The following is a 24,005-nucleotide window of genomic DNA, read 5'->3' as shown; positions in this document are numbered from 1 at the left end:
ACACAAAATCCCTCAGGTCCTGATTAAGACTACAATAACAACTAATATCCCTATAGTGCCTTTGTCATAATGAGATGCCCAAAACATTTCACAAGAGCATGATGAAACAAAAGATGACACCAAGGCACAAAAGGAGATACTGCACCCCATCTGGTGACGCGATGAGGCCGCTGAATCTCACGAGAGGCCTCTCGCAAGATTCGTGACGCTCAAAACGTCTCGCAACATTTACGGGGATCTCAGGAGATATCGCGATCTGGATCTCTCCCCTATTTAAGTGAGCCCATTCGGCTAATTTAAATATGCCTGCACCGTATTCTCTAACGGCCGCACATGGGAGACCTCACCAGGGTGAAGTTTGGCACTGGTTTCCACAAATGTAGACCACGCTTAATGGCACCTGAGGGGGGGTGAGTCTCCCAAGCCATTGGAGACCCCTGGGTTGTCGGGCTCTGACCAGGGTGGTACTCCTCCAATGTAGCCATGTAAAATTGCCACCTGCGAAGGACCAAGAGAATTGTGGTCAATTTGGGACACAGGCAGGTACACAGCCTCTGTGTATTGTGCAAAGGAACCAGACTTGACTGAAACTTGCACTCATTAAGAATCAATTACCATTTTTCCAAAGACAATAGCATTCGCATTAAGGACCATCAACGATAGCAGACTAACCGGCGCCACCCCCCTTATTTGGAAAGGCCTACGTGCATGGTACAATGATAGCTAGGACGCACCCACCATTGAGGTATCCGCCCCCTAATTGGCTAAGATCGATGAGGGTGATCGAAAACCTATTGATCCATTGTACCTGGAGTAAGGATCGCCCAAAAGGGTGCGAAAGGGCGCACTAAAGATCGATCTCTTTTGGGACTGGTCTGTGCGTGACCAACTGTAGCAGAACAACCAAGTTCAAGGACCTGCGACCATTCCTGAAGGACGAGCCCAGCTGAGACGAACCCAACAACTTCCAACCGACCACGTGGATCCGGATAAAGGCCTTATCTCGCACAGTGCCGGTCACTCGAAGTTAAGTAAAGGTCATCTTAGTTGTTTGGTGTAGTTTAGTACGGAGCCGCGGGCATTATTGCATAGAGATACAAGGGGGAATGGGGGGGTCCGGAGCCTGCTGAGGGGGGATCGAATGATTGGGGTTGCATTTAAAAATGGCACCTCGATCCGTGAATACTCATCCTGTACTGGCGAGCTGAGCCCATCAGTGCACAAAATGATGTAAAGTGCAGCCACAGTGGCACATTCCCCATCAAGGCCAAGAAAACGGTGAAGTGCCGTTAAATAGCTGTGTATTTCTCAGCGCTGCAGGTGCCGCTAAACGTGCCCGATACGGGACTCTACTTTTGTCCCGTTAAATCGCACCCATTGGGTGACATGACCAAAAGCTTGGTCAAAAAGGCAGATTTTAAGAAGTGTCTTAAAGGAGGAAAGGGGGGTGGAGAGGAGGAGAGGAGTAGGAAGGGAACTCCAGAGCTTGGGCCGAGGCAACTGAAGGCAAGCCACCAACAGCAAAATTTTGTCCTCCCTGCATTGACGCCACAGTAGTTTGCAATTTAAAGTATCTAATTAGCACAAGGCAGTCACAAGATATAGGAGCAGAATTAGGCCGTTCGGCCCATTGAGTTTGCTTTGCCATTCAATCATGGCTGATATGTTTCTCATCCCCATTCTCCTGCCATCTCCCCATGAACCCTGATCTCCTAGTCCATGCATCACTTCTGGTTCATGTTTGTGCACACCTGCCCAATTCACCCATATGATTCAGCCTAAACCACCAATTACAAGGGTGCATGATGCGAGGCATCCCCCTAGGGCCTGCAAGATGGCTAGTACACTTTATTTCACTCAACTGACAGACCTCCACTGATACAGTCGTTCCCATTCTATCCTATAAGGAGCAGAACTCCCGAGAGAGGCAGTTCCTACCCCAGCTCTGCCCCTTACCATCATTTACATCACCAAGACAAAACAAGGAAACTCTCAGTAATGACAAGGGATCTAGAGCAACCAGTCCCCACTATTTTCTTGCATGTTTTCCAGTCGGCAGTCCCAGTTAGATGCAGTAACTGTTCTGTGATCCCAAGACACTTCTGTGTCATTATTCCGTCATTATAGTTATTTGGAATGCTTTCATTTTTTCCACATCAGTATTATTTGCAAAGGAAAAATATGGAATTTTCATTATACCTAAGGGGGAGCCGATCAGGAAAAAAGCTATAATATCATCCTCCTTTCAAACATACAGATGCCTCCATAACCAGGTTAAAATAATAGCATATGTTTTGTTGCTGAATCTGAACCCTGCATCACCTTTACACATTGCAGTTTAAGCATTGACTTCCACAAGGTTTCCTGCAGTGGTTTAGCTAGCAAACTACAGTAATTCGATTTTATTATCAATTATTCTTTTTGTTCAAAGCATTACGATGTGATGAAACACATAATAAATTCCTGTCATTATCATGGTACTCTGTTTTTATAAAGGGATTGTGTAGAATCAGTGCATTTGCTTTTTGTCCATTGACTTAATTGATCTTTTTCAGCCAGTCTTGTAACGAAATGGTTAAAGAGAAAATTGTGCAATTCCCATGTGAACCATAAAGGCAATTTTGTCATTTGGTAGAGAACTTGAGTATTTCTGGAAAAAAAGAGACATACTGTTGAAGCTTTCCATCCTGCACTCAGCATGACAGACGTTAGACTGCCAAATTTCAAAGGGAGCAACAACTGTACTCCGAGAAAAGTGGTGCTGACTGATTGGCAAGTCAACTCTGGTCAAGAGTTGTTATGGTGAATGCACCAGGAAACCTTTGACCCCCAGGCTTTTGTTTAATTCAAAAAAGGCACAAATGATTCGACATGTTCTTTCTGCTTGCACTGGTCAGGTCCCGAATATATGCAGTTTCTAGCAAGTGTAAGTAAGCACTGTAAATCTGATTGAAAATCTTAAGTCAGTTGCTCGTTTAATTCCTGGCACACTTGGAATTGTTCACTAAGTGCTGTTCAACCGCAGTATCACATGTACCTTTAGAGATAATAGGGCAGGATTTTCCAGCCCCTCTGCAGCATGTTTTCCGGTGGCAGAGGTATCCTGGCATTGGCCGCCAGGGACCTTCCGGTCTGGCCGAAGGCAACAGCGTTTTGTATAGGTCGCCGGCCCCGCCGTCGGGAACCCACTGTGGGGAGGTGTGGGTCACCTTCGGCTGTCACGGAGGATCCTGCCGGTGGGAAGGGCTGGAAAATCGCACCTTCTTCTCAGAGGGGAAAGAAATATACTTAATTCATTCAGATCTGATATTCCTCCCCACCCATAGTTTAGGCACTGGCTAAACCAAGATCACCATTGTCTGGGATTAATAGCCCATGGCTATTTAAAATGTTGTCTTGCATTGTAATCTGTTGCAATGGTTATTTAAGGAAAACATGATGTGCATTCATAGGGTTAATCTGATATGGTGAAACAAATAACCTGGAATTTTAGGTTTTGGTAATTCTTTGGGGAAATGGGAATAAGTATTTGCTGCAATAAATTTGCTTTCCGACTGCCATTGCATTTGAGATAACTGGCAGCAATCACCAAATGAAAGATACTGAGGTCAGAAATACAGGATGAAGTGCTGCCAAATAGAAGCAGAGTCTGTGTTGTAACATTTTTTCATTCGCAACATCCTCTTCTTTCTCTCTTGTGCCTTACAAAGGTCGTCTGAAGACCTTTGGATGGCCAGACTCTCGCCATGAAAAATAAGGGGCGCGATTCTCCAAAATGGAGACTGTGTTCGCGCTGTCGTGAACGCCGATGCGTTTCACGACGGCGTGAAACGGGCGTGGTGACAACTGATTCTGGCCCCTAAAGGGGGCCAGCGAGGCGCTGGAGCGGTTCACGCCGCTCCAGCCTCCCTTCCCGGTGCCAAATGGGCGCCACGCCAACCCGCGCATGCACCGGGAACTTCTTCGGCGTGCTGGCCCCTACGCAACATGGCATGGGGGTTCAGGTGGCGGCCGCGCAACAAAGTAGGCCCGGGGGAGGAGAGGCCGGCCCGCCGATCGGTGGGCCCTGATCGCGGGCCAGACCCAATCGGAGGCCTCCCGGGGATGGAGCCCCCCTCACCCCCCCCCCCCCCCCCCCCCCCCCCCCCCACAGGCCGCCCCACCGACCCTTCGCGAAGAGTTCCCGCCGGCAGTGACCAGGGGTGAACGGCGCCGGCGGGACTCTGCCGTTTTTGCGCAGCCGCTCAGCCCAACTGGGCCGAAGAATCGTTGGACCCTGACCGGCGCCGCGCCAAACGCGCCGGAGCAAATGGCGCCGATTCTCCACACCTCGGAGAATCGCGCACTGGTGTCAGGGCGGCGTGGCGCGGTTGCGGCGAATCTCCAGCCGCCGGACGGCGCGGGGCTCAGAGAATCGCGCCCAAGTGGTGCATTCTCCATCTTTCTTGTAGTGTTCATCATAGAATGCTTCGGAAAAACAATTGAAGAATTTCTTCCACTTTTAATGCAATTGCTAGGTGGAGATTAAAAAAAATAGTAATCAACCTAGTGGAAGGCTATTCTGGTTAATTTAACCTGATTGTTACCCAGTTAGCCCAGGTAAATGGTTGGATTCACATTACCTTGGATTAATCTAGGACAAAGGTTCGGCACAACATCGTGGACCGAAGGGCCTGTTCTGTGCTGTATTTTCTATGTTCTATGTTCTATGTATCTGTCTTCTACAAATCGCAAGTTCCTAGTTCGTTTGGCGAAAACAAATGCAAACTGCTGAGCATGCTGGAGATCTGACATAAAAGTCATCGACCTGAAACACGGGGATAGATTTTCTGGCCCCCCAGCCAGGAATATTTTTGGTTGGGGGCGGGTGGGTTGTGTAAAATATCAGGGGTGGCTAACCCACGACCATCTCGACCAACCCCAAGTTGTCCCACCTAACGTAGGTGTGATGGGCGGGTGCCAAAAAGGGCAGACTGTCCGCCATATGGAAATAAATAATTAAGGACCAGAATATTACGCTGTCCATGCCATAACACTGTTGGCAGGGACAGGCGGGGAGAGTAGGCAGCCTGCTTTGTCATAAAGGTTTTCAAAAGGGTGGGAAGGAAAGGTGTTACTATCTTAGGAGGAGGGGTGTGCCCTTATTTTTTCCCTGCCTGCACTGCAAGACAAGCACCTTCACCTCCCTTGCCACCTAAAGTGTGCAACCCATCCTTGCCCAATATCTCAGACTTACCTGAGTCTGGAATCAATTGGGGTCTTCACCCTGGGAATCATAGCAGCTTCCACAGCTGAGCTCTGGCAATCCCGGGACTGTATGAGCTGTAGGTCTATCTGATTGGCCAGCAGCTCCCGAGGGGGGGGGGGGGGGGGGGGGGGGGGGGGGGCACGTAATACCAGTCAGTTCTGCACTTTCCTTGTTGTTGCTGCCCAACAACCTAAGTCAGAGCTGCTACTTTTTTTTCCATTGATTGGTTCCTTACCAACATTTATGTCAGGGGTTTGGGTGCATGAGTAGTACACACCATCGACCCCAACACCCCCTGCGCCACCCTCCCTCCCCCAGTACAATTTTACTGCATTATCTCAGGGCACGATTCGGCCACCGTTTACACCTATCGTGGAGGCAACGGGTGAATCCTGCGAGAGCCCCAAATCAAGCTCTGCACCAGGCGTTCGGCCAATCGTGAGCCACCTGACCCGCTCTGCACGTCACAATCTGGATCTTGCCTTCACTGGCCATGACCCAGATTGTCATACTTAAATGAGCCATTACGCTGATTTAAATACCCAGATGTTGTTTCACCCAGCGCCTGGGAGTCAACGGGCAGGCCAGTGAGACCTCAACCGGACGCCGTTTAGCCACAAACGTGGACCAGGCGTGATGGAACCTCCGTGGATCTCGCAGGCCATTAGAGACCCCTGAGTGGTTGGGGCAGTGCAGAATGATACCCTAGCAGTTCCCCTGGCACCCAGGCACTCTGCTACTGCCAGCTGGCACCTTGGCATGCCACCGAGGCAGTGCCACCACTGCTAGGGTACCAGCCTGGCAGAGGCCACGTGCCAGGTTGGCACTGCTGTGGGTCCGGTCCGGGGGGGGTGGTGCATTGCCCTTTAGATGGGGTAAGGAGGGTTCCAGGAGTCTCGGGAAGGTTGGGGGATGAAGGGGGGAATCCAGAAACAAGTGGGATCTGAAAGGAAGGGGCTGCAGAGTTCGGGGCAGCCAGTCAAAATGGCGCCCTGATCTGTGAGGAGCTGGTTCTGCTGTCGAGCTCAGCTCACCAGTGCAGAACTGTGGTAGTCTCCACTAACTGCATATTAGATGTAGTACGGTAAGGCTCCTGTACTAGAGGTACATGGGTAAATCCTTGCCTGATGGCTCTGCCCAGTAGGCGGCATACAAATGTGTGTGCTCACCGGAGCTGCTCCCACTCTAGTAGCAGCTAGAGGAGGCCACACATCTTTGCTCAATAAAGCCTTGATTATTCAGTACTCTCGTCTTTGTAGTAATTGATAGTGCATCAAGAACATCAACTCAAGAGTGGCCTCGGTGGCCACAAAATTCCCCGAGGTCGAAAAAAAATGGCAAAGTGCCGGTGAATAGCAGGACGAATCTCAGCTCTGCAGCCATCGCGAAATCCCCCACCAAACGCACCCGAAAGCGGACTTAGTTTCAAGTCCACTGAATCGCGCCCTCCTTTTCTTTCTCTGCAGTTGCTGCCTGACCTGCAGAGCGTTTTCCACCATTGTCTGCTTTTATTTTTGTTTCTTTGGTTGGCTGTCTGGGAAAGTTGTGACGAGGGAGAAACACATTCTGACAGAACCTTCAACCTCTCTGCGACAGATTTGCAATAGACATTGACAAGGGTCTGGTAGCAGGTCAAGCCAGCAGTCACGCTCTCAATGATGGAACATTCTACTATGTGCAACTTGAAATAATGTCGAGATGTTTATACCACACAGTGGTCTGAAAATCCAAATGGAATTTTCAACAAATTACAAGTAAACAGTTCCAGAAAATATATATTTGTCCAAGAAGTTATTTAAATATAAATTGAGATTGTTCAGTGGTGCTGCTTAACGGCTTCAACAGTGTGCTTTTCAGGAAAGTGGATTTTATAATTACAGAACACAACATTCTTTGAAGGAGTTGACAAAGTTGATCATTTCAGCATAAAACCGATCAGGTGATTAAAACCGGTCAAATGATTAAAAGAAAGTGATTTGAGTTATCTAGATGACGTTAACAGGCCTCAATCGAGTGAGGTTTATCAATATGTGTTTCCCATCCAACAGAGTTTACACCAGAAGTGCTTTTGGAATTTACAGAATTTAGAAAATATTGTTACATTTCAAGATATTCCTTTGTCTAAACACTCACATGCTTCTTGTTATTTGGAAAGACAGAACTACCCTAGCTCGTGAAAGTGATAAAAGGTTATTACTTAATCAAAATTAAGTGATTGCATAGAATCATAGAATTTACAGTGCAGAAGGAGGCCGTTCAGCCCATCGATTCCTATCCCTATCCACCCTATCCCCATACGTCCACCCTATCCCCGCAACCCCACCTGACCGTATTTGGACTCGAAGGGCAATTTAACATTGCCAATCCACCTAACCTGCATATCTTTGGACTGTGGAAGGAAACCGGAGCACCCGGAGGAAATGCACGCAGACACGGGGAGAATGTGCAGACTCTGCACAGACAGTGACCCAAGCCGGCAATAGAAACTGGGACCCTGGAGCTGTGAAGCAACTATGCTAACCACTGTGCTACCGTGCTGCATAAAAGTCCGCATTTGCTCAAGGTTTGTGGAGATGCAGATCCTGGCCGGAATTCTCCAGCCGTTGGGATTCTCTGTTCCCACCAGCAGTGCACCCGGGCTTCCTGGCAGCATGGGATGACTTCAATGGGAAACCCAATTGATGAGCGGTGGGAGTAGCGAATCCCGCTGCCTGGGAATGGCTCGCCACCGAGAAAAACGCGGCTGGGGGACCAGAGAAATCCGCCCCCTTTGTTTCCCCTTCCAATGTGTTTATTCATGGCTGCCAAAGCTTTGCTCATATTTCTCTCCTTTAAGTGCTTGCGAAAAAGCAATTTAAAATTGAACTTACAAAGGTGAGCGGGTCCTTTGACTGTGATTTTCACGTGGCGACTCCCATATGGAACTGCAATCACCGTGTCTTCCACTGAATGGTTACAGAAATGAGAATCAGTGGCTTGTCCGTGTTGACTAGCAGTTAGCATTTATTAAAGCGTCGCACTGAACTGCTTTCAGGCGTGGATATTCAAATGGCACTTCATTTTGGTCACGAGCTGTCAAGCGTGTCAAAAAGTATGACTGCACACCAAACTGCATTGACTCTGATTCTGGCCCCTAACCAGAACCTGTGGGATCAGCCTGCGCCTGAACATGTCTGTGGCTTCACTCTACAGCGTAAGTACCTACTGAACCCAAATAGTGACAGCATGATTTGTAGTAGCTCATCAGCAATGATTGCTTTGCCTTATAGTTTAAAGGTCAAAAGAACCAAAAGTGACATCATGCATAGTATCTGTACATTTTAAGAGCTGGGCTCAGCGCGTTCGAGATACAAACACTTTGTGAGGCGTCCACTCTAATTTTTAATTAAAATTTTTTCGACAGGATTGTTGAATGTTTCACTTGCCAGGTAGGATGGTAAAGTTTCCATTAAAAAAAATAAATCTTGTATGCTTTGGACGACAAACTGGGATGACTATTATTTGATTTTGATAAAATCCCAAATTCTAGGAACTGCTTCACCCTAATCTGCTTTCGTTTGGACCTTTGGAGGGAAAATTAAGTTTCAATCCAGTTTTCTGCCCGCAATCTTGACCATGGGGGAAAAACAAAGTCGGCAAATTCCTGCTTCTCCTGCTAGTTATTACCTTTGACATTAAGTGCCGAGGTTGCCATTTCTGTTTTCACTCATCGGAGCACTTAGCAAGGCTGAGATTGTGCCAAATTCCATACCAGGAGCTTGGAGGTGCGTGGCACATTTTTATGGCAATAAAGCTATGTTTACATTACATCTTGAAAGTAACTTTGAGAACCTTGGGGATTTAAATTTCCAAAATAAACCTTTTTGGTCATCTAAATGTGTTAGATGTTTCAAAAGCACGATTTCTTGTGCGATTAAAATGCTTTAAAAAAACGAGTCAAATTTCAAAATACGCTCATGTACACAAGTTGTAAATCATTACACAAGTGTCACTTCAACAGAACGCAACATATCGTCATCTTAGCTATTTGCTAGTAGAAATAAAACACAAGCCGCAGAGCCAATTATCAGAAGCATAATAAAATTACACTGTAAATTTAGAACAGCTTGAATATCATTCTCAGGTTGACTATTTTTGGAACCCATGCTTCCCTACTGCTGATTGCTTTCTCATGACTGAACAGCATGTAGTCTCTCAATTGTACAACTTGCCACTTCATACAGAGAACGCAAAGGATTGACACGACTATGACAGATGGGCAGAATTGGGACACTGTGATCTATTGACAATTACGTTGGACAGCCCGTGGATAAAACCAAAATGCCTGAATTATTGCAAACACCAGGTAATATTTAACAATAAGGATCTTGTTAATCATCTGCACAGACCCAAAAGTTAGAAAATCTATTGCGGTGTTGCGGCAGGATTGCTGTAGGCTAAATTTGAGACTGATGTGGCATAAACTGATCTTTTTAGTGATCTCAAGAAGGAAAAATGTTGATGTTTTGCAAGACTTAAAACAATCGCATGTCTTCCGTGTCCTTGATGGCTTTCATCTTAGCTTCAACTCATGGTCCATCTGTCCACCTACACAATCAACTGATTGGAACATTATGTGGCTCTGGCAGCCACTGCTTACTGTCTTTATTTTTAGGCTACTTTTTAAAAAATAAAGCCTCCAGTCACATCAAATTTGGCCAGAATTCATGCTGCAGAATAACAGATACAAACACTTTGTTATTAATGAGAAATATTTCTCTCTCTCTCTCTCTCTCATGTTAGCGGAGGCAGTAAGCAGCTTCTGAATCTTTCAAAACAGCTCTGAAGAGGAGTCAACATAGAACATAGAACATACAGTGCAGAAGGAGGCCATTCGGCTCATCGAGTCTGTACCGACCCACTTAAGCCCTCACTTCCACCCTATCCCCGTAACCCAATAACCCCTCCTAACCTTTTTGGTCACTAAGGGCAATTTATCATGGCCAATCCATCCAACCTGCACGTCTTTGGACTGTGGGAGGAAACCAGAGTACCTGGAGGAAACCCACGCAGACACTGGGAGAACGTGCAGACTGCACAGACAGTGACCCAGCGGGGAATCGAACCTGGGACCCTGGCGCTGTGAAGCCACAGTGCTATCCACTTGTGCTACCGTGCTGCCCTAAATACAGACTCGAAACATTAGCTCCTCTTTCTCTCCACAGATGCTGCCAGGCCTGCCGAGTTTTTCCAGAATTTTCTGTTTTTATTTCTTCGGATGGGCCGAGTTCACGATGGCGTGGTTCTAACCACCTAGACAAAAATCGTGAAGCCGGCGTGTTGGCTGAGGCGGCTGCAGGAGGAGGTAGGGATTGGCATGAGGGGGACTGCGGGCTCCCGAAACGGATATTGGCTGTGCGTTCTGTGGAGGTGTGGGACCTGCCAGGGTCGGGGCAGGGGAGGGGAAGAGTGGGGGAAACAGGCCAAGCAATCGGGGAGCCCCCGACATAACAGGGTGGTGCCCACGCAAGGAGCGCCATTACGGCGGCCACCTTGTTGGCCACCTACCCCAGCCCCTGGGTGGACGATGAGGAGATGGCCGTATGGGCCACCCCACTCAAACGGCGACACCCACCAGGGGGACCACCCAGGGCCACAACGACGGCAGCCCCCAGTGAGGGCAGTGCCATGAACGGTGGCCTGGCAGCAGGGACAGGCACCAGGAGTGGGGGCCACCATGTAGCCCATGGAACCCGGTCGTGCATGGGTCCATTCCCCAATGGTAACATCTTCTCCCCTCACCCCCTGAAGATCATGTTTGATCACCACCCAGCGATGTTGGCCGCCATGTCGGGGGCCGCTGCCCTGCATGCAGCCCTGTGGCAGCGTCAGCGCAGGCGGCTCAGAGAGCAGGCGAAGGCTGCAGCAGAGGAGCGGGCTGCAGAGGGGCAGGTGGCAGCCAGCCAGGCTGGAGGGCCGCCTGCCCGACAGGTCGAGGAAGAGGAGGAGGATGAGGGACAAGGCGAGAAGGAGGAGGAGGGAGTGGTGGTGCCAAGGAGGCGCCTGATGAAGCCCCGCGTGTACCGGCGCCGCATGTCCTTTGAGGAACTCCCGGACCGGGCATGCAGGAGGAGACTGCAGATGAGCCGGAAGACTGTCCTACACACCTGCCACATGATGGCACACCTCGCACTGTGGAGTGGGGGAGGACAGCCGCTACCGGTGGCTGTCAAGGTGACAGTCGCCCTGAATGTTTACGCGACGGGATCTTTCCAGTCCCTGAGTGGGACCCTGTCCGGCATCTCGCAGGCATCGGTGCACAAGTGCAGCCGTGTTGCCACTGATGCCCTGTATGCACTGGCGGACCGGTACATCCAGTCCCCTGTGGACCGTACCCACCAGGATGCCTGGGCAGCGGGCTTCGCTGCCATCGCCAGGATGCTCCTGGTCCACGGGGTAATCAATGAGGTGCATGTCGCCCTACGACCACCTGCAGACTACAGGCCACTGTTCACGAATAGGAAGGGGTACCACTCCATGAACGTTCAGGTGGTCTGTGACCACCAGGTGAGGATCCTCCATGTCTGCGCCTGATTCTCGGGCAGTGTGCATGACTCCTTCATACTGGCACAATCTGTGATCCCTGACAGAGGGTACCCGTTGCGATCGTGGCTGATGACGCCTATACAGAGGCCACATAGCGACGCGGAGAACCGATACAATGATGCCCATTGTGCGACAGGGGTGTGTGATGGAGAGGTGCTTCGGGGTCCTGAAAATGTGTGTCAGGTGCCTGGACCGCTGCGGAGGGGCCCTCCAGTACGAGTCAAGGAGGGTCGGCTGCATCGTTGTGGCTTGTTGCGTCCTCCACAATATAGCCCAGCAGCGGGGCAATGTGCTGGAGGAGGATGAGGAGCAAGGGCAGGCTTCTCCAGTCGAGGAGGATGGGGGGGGGAGGGGGAGAAATGGGCGTGGCATGGGGCCAGCCATGCACGGGAGGCCGCACTACTCCATCGGCAGGTCTAGAGAGCATGGGACACTTCAGTCAACGCACGTTTCACCAACTGTGGGAGGGGGGGGGGGCACGGCAGGGTCGCGGAGACCACATTCCCACACCACCTCACCACCAGGCACCCTCACCTCCCACACCACCGACACCCTCACCTCCCACACCACTGAACTACCCGCAAGCACACCTCCCTCCATTATATGTACCTGCGGCATAACGAGCTTGGGGGGCACTGGGTTGCCAGTGACAGCGGGTTTGGTCCATGGGATGGAGGGTGATGATAGCCCGCTCTGGTATCGATCAGGGTCTGTATGTTCGTGGCCATGGAGCACAGTGAGTAGGCCATCCCTGACTGGGACTGTGCCACCTCCCTCTAGGACTGCGCCACCTCCCTCTGGGACTGTGCGACGCAGGTCAGCACCTGGGCAATGGCGCCAATGCCCAATGTCCTCAGCCTTGGCCTGCTGGGCCTGGGCCACGCTGAGGAGCACCGCTGCAATCTGCATCTGGCTCTGGCACATGGTTGCCTGTGAATGGGCAGCCCATTCCAGGGCCACGGCCCCCGCCTGCACACAATGCCCCAGGCCTTGCAAAACCTGACCCATGTCCGACACCATCGCCCCCATTGCCTCCACTGCGGACGGCACCCGTGGGGTTTCGACCTGGGTGGCACGCATGACCGGCACTACCCCCTGCTCCTGCAGGTGGTTGGACTCCTCTACCTGCATCTGCAGGTGCTGGAAACTGGCCGTCGTCCCCTCCACTGGTCCCTGGGTCTCTAACTGCACCTGAACTATGGGTGGGACTGGATCTTCCAGGAGCCCGGGACCCGTCTGGGCGGCAGCTGGTTGCTGGGGCCAGTCTGCCCGCTGACCATCCAGCCCCTTGGCTGCCCCTGCCTCCACCTGCTGTACCGGGACAGCTGTGTGGTGCGCACAGTGAGTGTCCCAGAAGCCTCTCCACTAAATTGCCCAACCGAGGTGACAGTATCTGAGATGGTGGAAGGTGTCGGACACAGCAGTGCCAGAAAGTCCATGTCCTCATCAGGCCCGAAGTTCGCGTTCTCCTATGTCGTGGTGTGCTGTGCATCTGTCCCGTGCTTCTGTCCCCTGTGTCGTGGTGTGCTGTGTGTCTGTCCCCTGTGTCTCAGTCCCCTGGGTCGTGGTGTGCTATATGCCTGTCCCCTGCGTTTCTGTCCCCTGGGTCGTGGTGTGCTGTGTGTCTGTCCCCTGTGTCTCAGTCCCCTGGGTTGTGGTGCCCTCTGTGTTTGTCCCCTGGGTTGTGGTGTGCTGGCACTGACTGGGGGCGGGGAGCCCTGGATGGGCCGGGCCCATCACCGGCTGGTCCTGTAAGACACAAGACAGCATGTATGGTTAGACAGGCGGACGAGGGTGAGGCGTGAGGTGGTGATGGCTGTTGGTGTGGGGGGTGTGGGGTGAAGGGTCGAGGGCTGTTGGTGTGTGGGGTGTGGGGTGGAGGTGCGAGGGCTGTTGGTGTGTGGGGTGAGAGGTGGAGGAGTGATGGGGTGAGGGGTGGGCACACATGTGTCGTGAGGAGCCGCAACCAGGCAGGGGGTCTCACTTGGTGGCACATCTCCGGCCTCCGCATCAGCGACCTCCCTCTCCTCCGACCTGCTGACGATGTCGAGTGCCCTCTGCTCGGGCACGGTGAGGGGACGCTGGTCTACCGGTCCCACTCCGGCATTCTCCCCCTCCCGGCGGTTATGTGCGGACTTCTCCTGGGGTGGGGGGTGGGGGGGGGGACGGGGGGACACAAACAGCGACGGTGTTAGACAGCCTGGTGCATGCAGTCCACGGGTTTGATCTCTGATAGCACTAGTGCACAGGGCACCCGGACATTGCGCCTGGCATGGGTGGGTGCAGCCATGTGGGTCAGGGTGGGGATGGAACCGTCCCTCTGAGGGGGAGGAGGGGTCACATATGTGTGGGCGGTTGCTACCAGGGGCACAGTGCTGGGTACTCACCCTAGCTGCCCTGAGGAGGTCGTGCAGCTTTTCTCGGTACTGGTCAGCGGCCTGGCCACCGCCCCAACGACGCTGACGGCCTCGGCCACCTCCGCCCATGCACGGCAAACACTGGCGCCTTCCGTCCTGCAGCTCGGTCCAGGGTATAACACCTGCCTCCTCTCCCCCACGGTCTCGAGCTCCCCGTCCCTAAACACGGCGCTGCTCTATGCGTCGTCAACTTGCCTGCGATGGCTGTGTGAGGGGGGAGAATTTTATTTGGAGCCACGGCGCCTCGACAATGGCGGAACCGGCGAATCAGCGGCCGGTCCGTCACGCGCTGCACGACCCTCCTGTGCTAGCCCCTTGTGGGCCGTTGAATGGCTCCGCCTGGGGGCCTGATGAAGCTGTCGTGAAACTCCACGGTCTTCACGATGGCGTCAACACTTAGCCCTGTTTTGGGAGAATTCAGCCTGTGTCTTTAAGTCAAGCAGCAGAGAATGAAGAATTCAAAAGTTGCAACAAAGCATATGGTGCTAGTCTTCGAGCAACAAAACTCAGACTTTGTGGCACCCGTTAGATGGGGTGGGACTCGGTTCGATTGGTTGGCTGGTGGCCAATTAATTGGCGAAAAGGCTGTATTCTGCCTGGTAACAGGTGGTGATTGGATCCTGCCTGAGTGGGATGATTTCCTGAGACCTAAGGAAAGCAAAGTCGGGTCCCTGGACACTCGGGGGAAAGGACCTGCTCTCTCTTGTGTTTTCAGCCTAGTTTCAAGGAAAGTGCACGACAAACAACCATCTGAAACAAAGAATCTTGGGCGGGATTCTCCGTCGGCCGATGCCAGAATCAGGAAACGCGATTGGGCGGAGAATCAGTCCGGAGGCCGCAATTGTGGCAGGTGCCGGTTTTATGCCATAATCCTTCACTCCGACAGTGGCATCAATGTGTTCCACTCCGCAAGTACAGTAAATGGCATTGGCACGTCATTAGCGGGCCTGACCCAGTATACTCTGGGGCCTCCACGATTCTCCACCTCCACTGGAGGGAATTCCTGACGGCGAGGTTCACTGGTGCTATTAAAAGTCAAGAAACAGGCGTCGAGGCTGGCGAGGGAGAGAGGGGGTAGGACACAGAGAAGCGCGATCGTGGGCAGCCGGTCCTGACACTGGCCAGGCTGGCTGGGGCGGGGTGCAGGCCCCTGCCAAGGCCGGTGTGACACCCCCACAGGATTGGGGCAGTGTCCAGGCACGGACTGCCATTGCTGCAGACCACAAGGCAGCCATCTTGCTGCGCAACCCACTGACTACCCACCTTGGCCCCTGGATCTGCAGAGTGACACCAGCGTAATGGATGCTCCCAGCCCCGCACCCCAGCCTCCATCCTCCACCTCTCCACCCCGCACCTCAGTTTCTAACATCCATTCTTTTCCCCCTGTGAAGGCACTGATTCTTTGTTAGGTTCCAGACAAATTTTGCACTTGTTTCACTTGCTCCATGAGGTCTTGGACTGCGTTCAGAAGCAGGCCCCTTGACTTTCTTTGCCCGTCTCTCACAAACCTGGGATCAGGGAGTAAATTGTACCCCTCCTGCTGCCAACTCGGCCTAGAACAGGGATCAAACCAGAGGTCTGCCCAGTTTGGATTGTTCAGCCATTCAACATGCAAACCTATTGAAAACTCAATTTGCCTCCAATCCACCGAGTTCAACCTAGCAAATGATATAAAGGAAAATCAATTTTATAATTTTTTCACATCGGCCTTTGGAGAGATAAAAAAATAGCTGGGGTAACGGGTTTAAAGCATTTAAAGCTCATTGCATGTTTTTTTTCTGTAACAAGTAAACTTATTTAAGATCTGCACTAAATTGAATTATTTATATCAACTTCAGAATTAGATCATGAAGCAGGATAAATTGATTTCATGGAATCATTAAGGACTTAATCCAAACATAGAGGAATTTTGTGGCACCTTTGTAGCTTTTTAACATTATTCCTGATGCCACAGAACAGTGAGTGTAGAGAAGGGGGAGGGAGGTTTCAGATTCTGGGTCATTGAGATTGGATCGATCGAGGGGCGACGGGAACCATGGGCGAAATTCTCCGTTATCGGCGGAAAGTCCGCCGATCGGCGCAAAAAACGGCGCAAATCCGACTTGCGTCACGTCGGAAAAATGGGTCGATAGTCTCCGGCCCGAAATGGGCTAGCAGCGACGTAACGGGATCCGCGCTTGCGCAGTGGTTCACGCCGTGCAGTGTCATACGCGCTGCACGGCGTGACGGCTCATAAGGCCGCGCTGCTCCCCCCCACCCGATCGGAACACCCGACCGCAACACCCGACTGGATGGCTGGCCGTCGCTCAGCCCCGAGGTACGAGTCACGCGATGTGGAGTCGCTCCTGGACGCGGTGGAGCAGAGGAGGGAAGCCCTGTATCCCGGGCACGGCCGCAGAGTTGCCCCACGCCACAGCCGGCGTCTGTGGAGGGAAGTGGCAGAGGCCGTCACCGCTGTGGCTCTGACACCACGGACAGGCACCCAGTGCCACAAGAAGGTGAACGACCTCGTCAGAGCAGGCAGGGTGAGCCTCCCCCATATCCCCCTCGCTCCATATCCCCTCCTCCCTCATATCCTCCCTCCCCCATATCCCCCCTCCCCATATCCCCCCCTCCCCCATATCCTCCCTCCCCCATATCCCCCCTCCCCATATCCCCCCTCCCCCATATCCCCCCTCCCCCATATCCCCCTTCCCCCATATCCCCCCTCCCCCATATCTCCCATATCCCCCCTCCCCAAATCCCCCCTCCCCCATATCCCCCCTCCCCATATCCCCCATATCCCCCCTCCCCCATATCCCCCCTCGCCCATATCCCCCATATCCCCCCTCCCCATATCCCCCCTCCCCCATATCCCCATATCCCCCCTCCCCCATATCCCCCATATCCCCCCTCCCCCATATCCCCCCTCCCCCATATCCCCCATATCCCCCCTCCCCCATACCCCCCCATATCCCCCATATCCCCCCTCCCCATATCCCCGCTCCCCCATATCCCCCCTCCCCATATCCCCCCTCCCCCATATCCCCCATATCCCCAAGTGAATCCAGCCCTAACCTTAACCTCTGCAATGCACGCGCAACCGATGGCGTGCATTCATATACCTGCCTAACACTGTTGCCTTTTACCCCTGCCCCCCTGCCCCCCCCCCCCCCCCCCCAGGAGAAGCGCGCACACAACAATAGGGAGCATGTGAGGACTGGAGGAGGGCCCGCTGATGAGAGGCCACTGACCGTACACGAGGAAAGGGCCCTGGAACTAGCTGGCGGACCTGAGGACCGGGAGGTTGCTGATGCAGAGGTCGGGGGCGTACTAGAGAGTGAGCCACCGACAGCCCGTCCCCATATCCCCCCTCCCCTATATCCCCCTCCCCCGTATCACCTGATCACTGCCTGATGTCTAACCATGCATGCTTCATTGTGTATCGCAGGACCAAACGTCCAGGCACCCATCCCCGCAGATGCAGACCGCCCGCAGGATGCCCCTCGGAGACCACAGGAGACGGAGAGACCCGCACCCTCCAGCATGCGACGCCCGCAGGATGCCCCTCGGAGACCACAGGAGACGGAGAGACCCGCACCCTCCAGCATGCGACGCCCGCAGGATGCCACTCGGAGACCACAGGAGACGGAGAGACCCGCACCCTCCAGCATGCGACGCCCGCAGGATGCCCCTCGGAGACCACGGGAGACGGAGAGACCCGGACCCTCCAGCATGCGACGCCCGCAGGATGCCCCTCGGAGACCACGGGAGACGGAGAGACGCGGACCCTCAAGCATGCGACGCCCACAGGATGCCCCTCGGAGACCACGGGAGACAGAGAGACCCGTACCCTCCAGCATGCGACGCCCGCAGGATGCCCCTTGCACACCACGGGATACGGAGAGACCTGGAGCAACAGGGAGACGACACCCCCGTCAAGTGCGGGAGCGACCACCCAGCGACGAGGGGGGCAGCCACAGGCCCCCGTCACATCCGAGCCAGGACACCACTACACAGGACACCACTACCCAGGACACCACTACCCAGGACACCACTACCCAGGACACCACTACCCGGGACAGCACTACCCAGGAAGACGAAATACCGGACAGTGACTCAGAGTGGATGGGTGGAGACGAACCCCCACCCCAAAGTGCCATGGACTCAGAGTGGGACGAAGAGCACGACACAACGCCACTGCTGTCACCAACACTCTCCACCATCGCAGAAACACTCACCACGGTTGGGCACTTTAGTGATGAGGCGTCTGGTACACTCACTGGTGCGCACAACACAGCCGTCCCGGTACAGCAGGTGGAGGTAGGAGCAGCAGAGGGACCGGGCGGTCGGAGGGCAGCCCAGCCCAAGCGAACATCTGCCGCCTAGATGGATCCCGGGTTCCTGCAGTTACCACACCCACACATAGATCCGATGCAACCACCGACCCGGAGACGAGCGAAGAGGGCGACGGCCGGCTTGCGGCGGCTGCGGTCGCAGGTGGAGGAGTCCACCCGCGTCCAGGAGCTGGGAGTGGTGCCGGTCATGCGTGCCACCCAGGCCGACACCGCACGGGTGGCGTCCGCGGTGGAGGCAATGGGTGCGACGGTGTCAGACATGGGGAACGGTTTGCGAGGCCTGGGGCCTTCCGTGCAGGCGGCGTCTGTGGCCCAGGAAATGGCTGCCCTCTCACAGGAGGCCATGAGCCAGTGCCAGCGCCAGATGGCAGAGGCGCTCAACGCCATAGCCCAGTCTCAGCAGGCCATGGCCCAGTCTCTGCAGGCCATGGCCCAATCTCTGCAGGCCATCGCTGAGGGCATCGGCGCCAGTGGCCATGTGCGAGCCGGCGTCGCACTGTCACAGACAGGGTTTGCCAACCCCCTGGGCTCCATGGCTGCAAACCTGCAGACCCCTGTCGATACCAGCACGGGCCTCCAGGACTGGCAGCGCCAGATGTCGGGGGGGCGTCGGATGGCCAGTCCGTTCGCATCCCCCACCCATGTAGAGGCCTGGGGGCCATCGGGCACCCCGAGGGAGGAGGAGGTGATGTGGTCCGTCCCGGCTCCCTCTGTAGGGGAGGTCCCGGTACACCGTGACACCTCGGACTCCCCCCCTTCCGTCCCAGGTGCATTGGGTGGGCAACGGGCAGGACAGGCTGGCAGCTCGCCATCCCAGTCACCCGGGCCGCAGCCTGGCCCATCTAGGCCAGGACGCCCCAGGAAACGGCCGCCAAAGGGATCCAGTGTCAGAGGGCAGGAATCACAGGAGTCCACCTCCAGTTCTGCTGTACCGTCTGGGGAACCACGTAGACGTAGTCAAAGGGCCCGTAAGGCCAAACAATTAGACACTGAGTAAGTTGGCACGGGTGCAGGGCACAGATGAGTTTTAGGGGCTAGGGCACGTGCATGAACTCCTTTGCTTATTAAAGTCAATGTTACACCTACCAAGCTGCCTTTGTGCTCTGTCCAAAGTGTGCGGGGGTGTCATGTACGTTGAGCGCAAGTGTGTGTGTGAGGGGTGGTCTTACCTCAGCCCCAGGTGAGTCTGCCCCCTTCCCCCTGGGGCGCCATCAACATCCCCCGGGCAGAGGACGGGACCGTGCGCTGCAGTGTCACAGCCGCATGCAGGGATGGTCCGGGTGGAAGGTGGTACTGTGGCCATGGGTCAGACATAGTCCAACGATGTAGAGCCAGGAGCTCATCGCAGGGCGGGTTGTCATCATCCTCCATGGCCTGCAATAGACACGCGTCCACCCGCAACTGTGTGAGCCCGGCCCGTTGTGCCGCAGGTGGATCGGCAATGGGGGGGGGGGGGGGTGCATGCGGGTGGGGTGGGTGGGGTTGGGGAGGGGGGTGAGGGTGCTGGGTGGGTGGATGGGTGGTGGGTGTGGGTGGTCGGCTGTTGCCATTGTGTGCGGTCTGTGGCCATACTACCCGATTCCCACGCCCATCATCTAGTCAGTGAAGCGGGCGTCTATCAGTCTGTCCCGTGCCCGCTGGGCCAGCCGGTAATGGTGGACAGCCACCCGCCTGTGTCTACCCCGTCTGCCCTGACCATTGCCCCCATCCCCCTCATCTGGGGAGGACTGGGCCTCTTCCTGCTGCTCCTCCACTCCGCCCTCCTCTGCCTGCAGACATCGCCCCTCTGCTGGGCTATGTTGTGCAGGACGCAGCACACCACAATGATGCGGCCGACCCTATCTGACCGGTACTGGAGGGCGCCCCCAGAGAGGTCCAGGCACCTGAAACGCATCTTCAGCACGCCAAAGCACCTCTCGATCACTCCCCTTGTCGCTACATGGGCATCATTGTAGCGGTTCTCCGCCTCATTGCGTGGCCTCCGTATAGGCGTCATCAGCCACGATCGCAATGGGTAGCCCCTGTCGCCCAGCAACCAGCCCCTCAGCCGGGGATGGCGTCCCTCGTACATGCCAGGGATGGATGACCGCGACAACACGAATGAGTCGTGTACACTGCCTGGGTGATGGGCGCAGACGTGCAGGATCATCATGCGGTGGTCGCAGACCACCTGTACGTTCATCGAATAGGTCCCCTTCCTATTAGTGAACACGGCCCTGTTATCTGCAGGTGGCCGCACGGCGACGTGCATCCCATCGATCGCGCCCTGGACCATGGGGAACCCGGCCACGGCAGAGAAGCCCACGGCCCGGGCACCTTGGCTGGCACCGATGTCTGCGATATGCCGGACAGGTCCCCACTCGGTGCCTGGAATGACCCCGTTGCATAAAAGTTCAGGGCCACCGTAACCTTGACGGACACAGGGAGAGGGTGTCCCCCGCCAGTGCCACGCGGTGACAGGTGTGCCAGCAGGTGGCAGATGTGTGCCGGCTCATCCGGAGTCTCCTCCTGCATTCCCGGTCCGTGAGGTCCTGGTATGACTGCCGGGGCCGGTACACACGGGGCGCCCTCGGGTGCCTCCGTTGCCGTGGGGCCGCGACGTCCTCCTCCCCCTCCTCGTCCTGTCGGTCAGGTGTCCCTCCAGCCTGGGCGGCTGCCGCCTGCCCCTCTGCAGCAGCCTGCGCCGCCTCTCTGGCACGCTCCTCCTCATCCAGGGCAACACAGACATGAGCGGCTGCCACCACGGCGGCCAACATCGCTGGATGATCTGAAAACATGACAGCCTGGTGGGGGGAGGGGAACGACGACATGTCATCATTGCCCATATCCCCACCTCCCCCCAGCCAGGTGGCATGGACCGCACGGGTCCAACTGTTGGAGGCTGGCACCTGGCCAGGTGGACCAACTCACTTGCCCTCCCATCCCCCTCCTCGGCACGGACCCCCCCCCAACCTCCACCCCAGCACGGACCCCCCCCAACCTCCACCCCGGCACGGACCCCCCCCCCCCCCAACCTCCACCCCAGCACGGACCCCCCCCCAACCTCCACCCCGGCACGGCACGGACCCCCCCCCAACCTCCACCCCGGCACGGACCCCCCCCCAACCTCCACCCCAGCACGGACCCCCCCCAACCTCCACCCCGGCACGGACCCCCCCCCAACCTCACCCCGGCACGGACCCCCCCCCAACCTCCACCCCGGCACGGCACGGACCCCCCCCCAACCTCCACCCCGGCACGGACCCCCCCCCCAACCTCCACCCCAGCACGGACCCCCCCCAACCTCCACCCCAGCACGGACCCCCCCACCTCCAACCCGGCACGGCACGGACCCCCCCCCAACCTCCACCCCGGCACGGCACAGACCCCCCCCCCCCAACCTCCACCCCGGCACGGACCCCCCCCCCAACCTCCACCCCAGCACGGACCCCCCCCAACCTCCACCCCGGCACGGACCCCCCCCAACCTCACCCCGGCACGGACCCCCCCCCAACCTCCACCCCAGCACGGACCCCCCCCCAACTTCCACCCCGGCACGGACCCCCCCCAACCTCCACCCCGGCACGGACCCCCCATCCACCTCCCCGGCACGGACCCCCTCCCGGCACTCCCCCGGAGCGCAGCCTACTCTAACCACCCCCCCCCCCCCGCCCCCCCCCGCCGCACACACACACACACACAACCCGAGACACACCTCTCCTCACGCATTCATACTGCGGCCACGCCATTGCCTGCCCAGAGCCAACCCCCCAGGCCGTCACTCACCTCCACGCTGGTCGGCGTGAGCCTGGAGCACCGGGTCACGCTGATGAAAAGGAGGTTTAATTTACGTCGACGTGAACGGTCATCACGTCGACGGGACTTCGGCCCATCCGGAAGGGAGAATATCGGCAGGCCGAAAATCGGCTGCCTTGCGCAGACCCGTGACATTCTACGCGGCAGCGGCGACATTAACGCCCCGCCGACTTTTCTCCCTTCGGAGACTTCGGCAACCGGCGGGGGCGGGATTCACGGCGGCCAACGGCCATTCTCCGACCCTCTGGGGGGTCGGAGAATGACGCCCCTTATCGGGCAATGGATTGCACCTCAACATGGCTGGTATCAGAGTTTTTGCTGATTGCTTTGCTAGTGCTATTAAGATGGTTAATCTAACTTGACAGAGGCTGAATTGGAAGCAGGATACAGAAAATGTAAGGGGCGGGATTCCCCGTTGCCCATGCTGACATTGTGATCGGCGATTGGGCGGAGAATCCCTACCGACGCCCAAATCGGGGCACCGCCGAATTGTGGCCAGCTTTCTATTCTCCGCCCCCTCTAAAATGGCATTATCGCATTGGGCGCCGAACGGCAATGGCGGTCACCTGAAGGACCTCCCCTGATGCTCCGCCCCGGACGGGCTGAGTTCCCAACCGCGCGGGGGACGTGTGGTCTCAGCGGTCAGGAACTCGGGACACCCCAATTATTCCTTCCTCCCCAGAGAGCTGCGAACACCGTAGGGAAATCCAAATTGAGGGTCCTCTATTCTGCACAGCTGAATGCCACCCCCTGGCAGTGTCTTTACCAACTGGGCGAGTGGTGGGCAACCTGTGCCCTGGGGGCTACATGCGGCCCACCTGGGTACTGAGTGTGGACCACGAGACATTTTGTTGACCGTTGCCCACACGCTGGGCTGCCACATTCCGTTGGTTTCCATCCATGTGGCTTTTCCCCCACCAGTATGAACTGAAGTGATTTGTACATAAAGCAAGGGCAAGTGAAGTGAGGTGCATGCTGATTGCGCACAACATTGACTGTGCAGTGCCCTGTGTCCAACGTGTAAATATTTATTTTGATTTTACCATTTGAAGTTGATGAGAGTTCTATTAATATATAAATGATTAAGCATTTTCTATAGCTAGTTATAAAAATTTGGCCTGCATTGAATGTATTGAATCTTACTCGTGGGGTTAAGGTTAGTGAACAAGCCCAATTTCAATCTTGTGGCCCACTGAGATGAAGGAGGCCCACTCATGCGGCCCACTCACCAGCCTAGGTTACCCGTCACTGAACAAGGCTGTTAGAGGAGCTTAAGAGAAACATTAAGTAACACACAAGCTGCAAGTAGCAACAGCATTAACAATAATTAATCTTGTGAAATAAATCTCATCCTTTGTGCCAACTGAGGTTGCTTAATTAATGTTTGTTAAAAGGCAGATGACTTAAAAATGTTAAACAATATAAAATCATAGACGCACATTTTTCAGGAGACACATGTGATTTGGACTGTCCTCGTACAAGTCTGCATGTTGAACCGCTGCCTGCACAAACTCCACAGTTGTCTTCCTTGGCTTTACTCCCAAGTTGCCGATCACAGCCCACCACCTGCCAACAACAACATCACAGTCAAGAGAAGGCTGAGGCCGACAGTATATACATGCT

At 55.1% G+C, this 24,005-nt stretch overlaps 1 protein-coding gene across 1 annotated transcript in view; it reads right to left on the bottom strand.

Annotated features, from left to right (window-relative positions):
- The window catches only part of adamtsl3 (ADAMTS-like 3), an 869,253-nt gene that overhangs the window by 404,900 nt on the left and 440,348 nt on the right, over window positions 1-24,005 (bottom strand). The window contains 2 exon segments of the mRNA XM_072468743.1: window positions 8,119-8,193; window positions 23,822-23,948. Of these exon segments, the coding sequence (XP_072324844.1) occupies window positions 8,119-8,193; window positions 23,822-23,948 (202 nt within the window).

The sequence above is a fragment of the Scyliorhinus torazame genome, chromosome 12 (genome assembly GCF_047496885.1).
Source record: "Scyliorhinus torazame isolate Kashiwa2021f chromosome 12, sScyTor2.1, whole genome shotgun sequence".
NCBI lineage: Eukaryota > Metazoa > Chordata > Chondrichthyes > Carcharhiniformes > Scyliorhinidae > Scyliorhinus > Scyliorhinus torazame.
The sequence above is the reverse complement of the archived record's forward strand: the minus strand, read 5'-3'. Positions and strand labels throughout refer to the sequence as shown.